This window comes from Lutjanus erythropterus, chromosome 18, assembly GCF_056507025.1.
Source record: "Lutjanus erythropterus isolate fLutEry1 chromosome 18, fLutEry1.hap2, whole genome shotgun sequence".
Taxonomy (NCBI): domain Eukaryota; kingdom Metazoa; phylum Chordata; class Actinopteri; order Lutjaniformes; family Lutjanidae; genus Lutjanus; species Lutjanus erythropterus.
Window position 1 is genome coordinate 30114722 of NC_139334.1, and position 6498 is coordinate 30121219.

Below are 6498 nucleotides of genomic sequence, written 5' to 3' on the forward strand. Positions count from 1 at the left end.
AAGCATGATAATTTACAGTTAGGTTATTATTGTTTAATGTTATAAAATGACAAATAAACCTTGATGAAAAACTATGTCCTGAATAAAGACTCAGGATTACCTCTTTATGAAATGATCACGCCTCAGTATATTATAGTTATTCATTATCAGACTTATGATAGCAAAAAATAATTTATCATTCAGTCGTTATGGAAAATTCTCGCATTTGTATTAACAGAGTAATAATGTATTTGTTTTAGTGAATTAAGTCTTTTTTTATTTAGCAGGTGTACGTGAACGCATCACCCGGATGTGCGTGACGGACGTTGCGCGGAAGTAAACAATCCTCAGCTGACGTGGAGCAGCAGACTTCACACCAACTGCTGGACAAACTGGATCAACTAGAAGTGAATTCACTGGTGTAGAGAAGCACCTGGGCGTCTCGTTTAGTTATTTATCAAATGTTCTCTGTTGCTGTCGCCTGAACTCTCGGGATAATTTAACGGCTTCGTTGAACTCTCCTCTCTGTAAATTAAAATGGCGGCCGCGGAGGAGGCCAGCAGACCCTTCGCCGGGCTGTCAGACGTCTCTATCTCGGAGGACATCCCGGTGGAGGGAGACATCTCTGTCCCCGTCGGCTCCTCCAGGCGGGACGACGAGTTCTCCACCCTGGACGAGCCGGTGAAGGAGACCATCCTGCGGGACCTGCGGGCGGTGGGGAACAAGTTCATCCACGTCCTGTACCCGAAGAGGAGCTCGGCTCTGCTGCGGGACTGGGACCTGTGGGGCCCGCTGCTGCTCTGCGTGACTCTGGCCCTGCTGCTGCAGGGCGGCGCGGCGGACAGCGACGACCAGGGGGGGCCTCAGTTCGCTGAGGTAACGTTACTGACCTTTGTGTTTTCCATCCGTTTATTTACCAAGTAATGCTGATCCTAATCAAAGCCATGAGGGTGGAGGACGGATTAACATCTGGGCAAAATAAAATAGGCAGATGTTCCTGGAGACCCCCAGTAGCATTAGCTCAGATTCTCTGGCAATGTCAAATCGTTCATATTTATTTATTTACTTGTTTATTTTGTAATTTTATTTATCGCATAAAGCCCCGCAGGCACACTTCCCCCACGTGTGTCTTTGCACAGGGCTGCAGCCAGTGTCTGTTTTTGTTATCAGCAAATCTTCATTTTATTTCTCAATGAATAATTTGGTTTATGAATGACAGAACATGGTGGTGAATATTTGTTTCTATGAAGACTAAGGAGACATCTTTAGATCATTTCACAATCACATCACAGTGCATCTAAGAATCAAGAAATTTCCACAACTATATTTTCTTTCTTTCACTGCAGGTATAAATCTTAAATTTGCCAAATTTCTTCCACAGTGTTTTACTAACTGGGGACCCAAATAAAATCTCCAGTGTCCCTCTTGTAGGTCACGACCCAGTCTTTTAGAATGACTGGCTTAGACTGAATGTTGCTTTAATAAAGCAGCAAGTCTCCCCTCTGATTTCACACCAACATGTTGAAATTTATTTTTGTCTTCCAGGTCTTCGTCATCGTCTGGTTTGGCTCCATCATCATCACCCTGAACTCCAAGCTGCTGGGCGGCACCATCTCCTTCTTCCAGAGCCTGTGCGTGTTGGGATACTGCATTATGCCTCTGACGGTTGCCATGGCCGTGTGCCGCATCGTCCTGGTTGGCAGCTCGGGGAAGGTCAGCTTCGCCGTGCGGCTGGTGGTGGTGACGGTGTCCTTCGGCTGGTCCACCTTCGCCTCCACGGCCTTCCTCGCCGACAGCCAGCCACCCAACCGCAAGGCGCTGGTGGTGTACCCGGTGTTCCTCTTCTACTTTGTGATCGGGTGGATGATCCTGACGTTCACGCCGCAGTAGAGGAGAAACAGAAGGAATGGACCTGATGAAGACGAGGGAGGTTTCTGTGGAGTGAAAGAACTCAAACAAACACCGGTATCTGCCTTTGAATGGAGATGAATGACTACTGAACTGACTGTGAGTGTTTCTGGGCCTCTGATACCGAATTTAGACTCAAGAAACACAAAAAATTATTCCAAACGGACTCTTTCAGGTGATGCAAGGGCTCGTACTGAGATTCAGAAAAGTCCGGTCGATGCTGTGCTGCAGATGGAGAGTTAAAAAGCTGATGAATATGTTCATATTTTTCCAGTTTGTCTCCCAGATATGTTTACGAGCTGTGTAAAAATAAAGTCCATAGGCTTGTATATAGAAATTCTTTATGAATGTTTGAACTAGCAGGGCTACGATTGTTGTTTTTCTCCTTCCTGGTCTCTGTGGGTGCGTTTTAAAAACTCATGGGAAACTGTCACTGACCTGACAACTCATATTTTCACACTACGTTCTTCATTTTTAGACATTTTTCATAAGCTAAGAACTAACTAAGACTAAGAACCTTGAGGTGTTGATGACCAGCTGTCACGTTGTCCCTTTTTAAGACGATTCTTTTGGTATTTTAGGGGATATTCTTTGTGTTTAATCAGACGGATGACAGGAAATGAGAGGAGACAGAAATTGGGAATGACGTGCAACAACACAGATCTTAAACGGTGGGACGTCTCATGGTTCAGAGCTCTCTTGATGTGCTGTTCAGCCTATAAAAAGTTATTTCACCCTTTTAAAGCAGTAGTTTGACAGCTTAGCTTGGCACAAAGGAAACATGAGGAAGACGTTAGCCAGGTCCATCCAAAGGTGACAAAATCCACTTACTAGCACCTCTTAAGGTCACTTAAAGGGATAGTTTGGATTATTTGAAATGTTCTATGAGGTACTCATCGATAGTCAGTGTATTACTGACAGAAGGCGGTGGTCGACAGACCCCCAAATTGGAGAAGCAGCAGGAGTACAGGTGTAGTAAGCTAAGCAATGTAAAATGTATTGTAGACGACCCCCCCCCCCCCCCCCCCAAAAAAAAACATGCTGACAGCCTTTTCTGACAGGAAACCACTGTTATATAAGCCAAATACCATTCTCTCTCAATCAACCAAACTCCTTTGACAGAATCATTCATTTTACCTCACAGAACAGAAGAGCTGCTGATCTACCACTGTTTCAGTCTGTTAGTTTGTTTCTGTAATTGTGTGACTTTGGTGAATCCAAATCGACCTCTAAGTCACCAAAACACAAACAAACTAACCAACTAAGGCGGTGGTAGACCAGAAACTCTCGGCTCTGCGAGGTAAAATTGCTGTTTTTCCCAGTGGAGTCCGGTTGGTTTGAAGAGAACGATATTTAGATTATATAATGGCAGTTTCCCACCAGAACTGCGGAGAACTACTTAATACAACCACATTTCAAAAAAGCAGAACTATCCCTTTTAATAATCCATCATAATTTGTCTTCTATTTTATGGGGGGTTAAGAACCAGAACATCAGTTGACCAGATATAGATATGAAGTGGAATCAGTTTTCTCAGCAAGAAAGTGAATAATTACTTCCAAAAATGTGAAACTATTTCTTTAAGGGCTGGATATAGTCTGGAAGTCCATAGATGACGTTCCTACACATTTGTCCAGGCCGGTGCAGAAATGGCAAATAGCAAAATTTGTGCGATATAGACCCTCACAGCATATAATGTGGATTTAAGTGTGAGCTTCACCTCCACTTTTTCTTCCAGAGGTAAAACTCCACAGACAGGCCTTTTCCACTAAATCAGCTCTGGTTCTTGAACTGGTTCGATTAAGATTCTTGAAACCTCGGTGCTCTCTCTAGTGAACCAGCCCACGTTAAAAATTGGATTTTGGATTGGAATAAGGCGACTGACGTCATGTTTTTCAGATTGCATCTAGACCTCATAATAGTTACCAACATCTCTTATTTCAGTGATTGAAACAGAAGGGCGACGTTAAAACAGTAGTATTTCAGGCTGATTATCAGGCTAATTGTTTCCTCTAACACAGACATACTGCAGTCAGCTGTGCTTTTTGAGTTGCATTCATGTGCGATTTTCACTTTGACACAAAGCTTTTCATCAGTCAGGCTTTGTCTCTGTTTGTTCTTTGAGGTTGACTCGCTGTGTCAGGTAATTACATTGTGTGACAAGAGAGTCACTGCAAGCAGTTCACAGGACGGAGGTGAGAGCTTCCTCCTAGAAGAGAGTTATATTCACAGGAGACAGACAGTACCACGGTTTGTCTCCTTTTCAGCATAGACCAAGTTGTCTTGTGTGTTTTTCCTGGAGCAATCTGACCGATTGCACCAGTAACAGTAAAGGGTTCACTCATCAGGAGATCAAGATTCTTTGCGAAGCCACAATTTTACACCGATGTTAAACAATCCTAAAGGGAGACATTATTTGGACAGGAACGAGGGAAAGTAAAGTGTCTGGGTTCAGAGTAATGGGAGATGACTCTTTATCTTCATGTTAAACCCACAGCTGAGTTAGCACATCATTCATCGAATATTCAAATGCTGACATGGAAACATGCAGACATAGTGCATTCAGGTGGTGTCGGAATAATCGGAAAAATGAGTTCTTGACTGGGAAAATTCATGTTAACGTCCACTCAAGTCAGAGGAACTACTATGAAAGTTGGAGAAAACTGGGACCATCCAAGGAGCACGTGAATGCACTATTAATGTTTCCATTCTGGGAAATGTAGGAAAACCATAACTGAACACCACAGACTGATGATACAATGATTTTGTCATGTGATGTGAAATTGCTGATTGTTTGTGATCAGTCAGCTGATTTTACACCTCCTACTAACCCGTCTGATGACCTTTGACCCCTGCTGTCTGTAGGCAAATGATCTGTCCTTGATGTTTCCCAAATCACTGGGGCTATGTCTGTTGAGTTCTTTTAATTTATGTGTATTCATTTACATCAACAAATGAACAAGATTAAAATATATTTGATCAGCCACAATTGTATACATATTTAATTGTCTGTTTTAACATCACATTAATTATTTCCATACATTTTCTGATTTATTTTAAAGCGTAATTTCTGTTTTTCATTTCAATTCACAGTCAACATGTTACCTCCACTCTGTGGACTAACTCATGACATATTTACTTTGTCTCAACACAAAATGTGTTCACCTGAAGATTATTTCAAGTTCTTTATCTTCATTGTGATTTTACTGCAGTGAAAACTTTTCTCTCATTCAAATACAATCATAACCACTAGACCTGCAATGATTTATCAGTTATTCACTTATTAAATTAATTGCCAACTACTTTAATTAATTGATTTTGATAAAACAGAATTTCACTGATTCCACCTTCTTAAATGTGAATATTTTCTGGTTTCCTCACTACTCTTTGATAGTAAACTGATGTTTATAACATTTTGTTATAGTCACCAAATATATATAAATATGAACCAAACTACTAAATTAAAACGAATCAATTAGTCGAGAAAATAATCAACAGATTAAGTATTATTATTAGGATTCTTAATGAACGTTTGTGAAAGTTTGACAGGAAGCTTTTCCACTTTATAGTTACATTTCAATAAAAACTGTCCCTTTAAGGACAGATCCCTCATTCACCACATATTGAATTTCCGTTCTATTTGTTGAGTTATTGGCTCAAAGTTTGCCTCTGTGCGCCTGTTTTCATTTTTGTCGAGTACTACACCCAGGTAAGTCACAGTTTGTTTAATGGGAATCTCACTCAATTCCACCAGATCACAGTATTTCAGGGGAAGCAGCACAGGTTTGCTGAGGTTCATTGTCAAACCAGAGACCTCAGAAAATTCCTTGATGCAGTGCACAGCTTTGTTAAGTTCATTTTGATTGGACAGAAAATCTGTTTTGTCATCCGTTAATTGAGCTAATTTGAATTCTCTACCTAAAGCCCTTATACTCTGAAAATTGCTTCTTTTAATATGTGTTGCCATGACCTGTGTGACCAGCAAGAACAAAAATGGACTTAGTGGGCATCCTTGTCTGATCCCACGACTGATATTAAATCTGGGCGTTGTACCATTTGTTACATTGAGTTGTTACCTCCTTTATAAAGTGTTTTTACTGCCCTCAGAAACCTATTCCCAAAGCCAAAGCTTTCAGTAACTGTAAATATAAACTGGTGATTGACTGTGTCAAATGCTTTGTAAAAATCAACAAATAGAATAAAACTCTCATCTGGTATAATTTCATTATAATCTATCATATCTAATATCAGTGGAATATTATTAACAATGTTCCTTCCTGGCATAAACCCAGATTGTTCATCATCAATAATATCAGCTAGTCCTGTTTTTAATCTTTTGGTAAAGATGAGAGCGAACAGCTTTGCATCATTATTCAATAAACTCATTGGACTTGAGTTTTCAATGCTTAACTTATCTGTTTTTGGCTTTGGGATTAGTTTTATCAATCCCTGTCTCAGATTGTGAGGGAGTTCCTCTTTTTCTAGAGCCTCTTCAAACAGTCCATCTAAAAATGGGGCAAATTATTGTTTAAAGCATTTATAAAATTCCCCTATTAACCCATCATTCCCCGGAGCTTTGTTATCCTTAAGGGCGTCAATACATTTTTGCAC

At 40.7% G+C, this 6498-nt stretch overlaps 1 protein-coding gene across 1 annotated transcript; it reads left to right on the forward strand.

Moving 5' to 3' along the window:
- Window positions 1-134: 134 nt before the first annotated feature.
- On the forward strand, window positions 135-2905 carry yipf6 (Yip1 domain family, member 6). Its single transcript, XM_084742185.1, has 2 exons — window positions 135-855; window positions 1525-2905. The coding sequence occupies exons 1-2, from the start codon at window positions 517-519 to the stop codon at window positions 1867-1869; spliced, it is 684 nt and encodes a 227-aa protein (XP_084598311.1). The 5' UTR covers window positions 135-516; the 3' UTR covers window positions 1870-2905.
- The last annotated feature ends 3593 nt before the right edge of the window (window positions 2906-6498 follow it).

Coding starts and splice junctions, on each gene's coding strand:
- yipf6 (XM_084742185.1), top strand. CDS start 517: ATGGCGGCCGCGGAGGAGGCCAGCAGACCCTTCGCCGGGCTGTCAGAC. Junction 856..1,524: donor GGGGGCCTCAGTTCGCTGAG/GTAACGTTACTG, acceptor TTTGTCTTCCAG/GTCTTCGTCATCGTCTGGTT.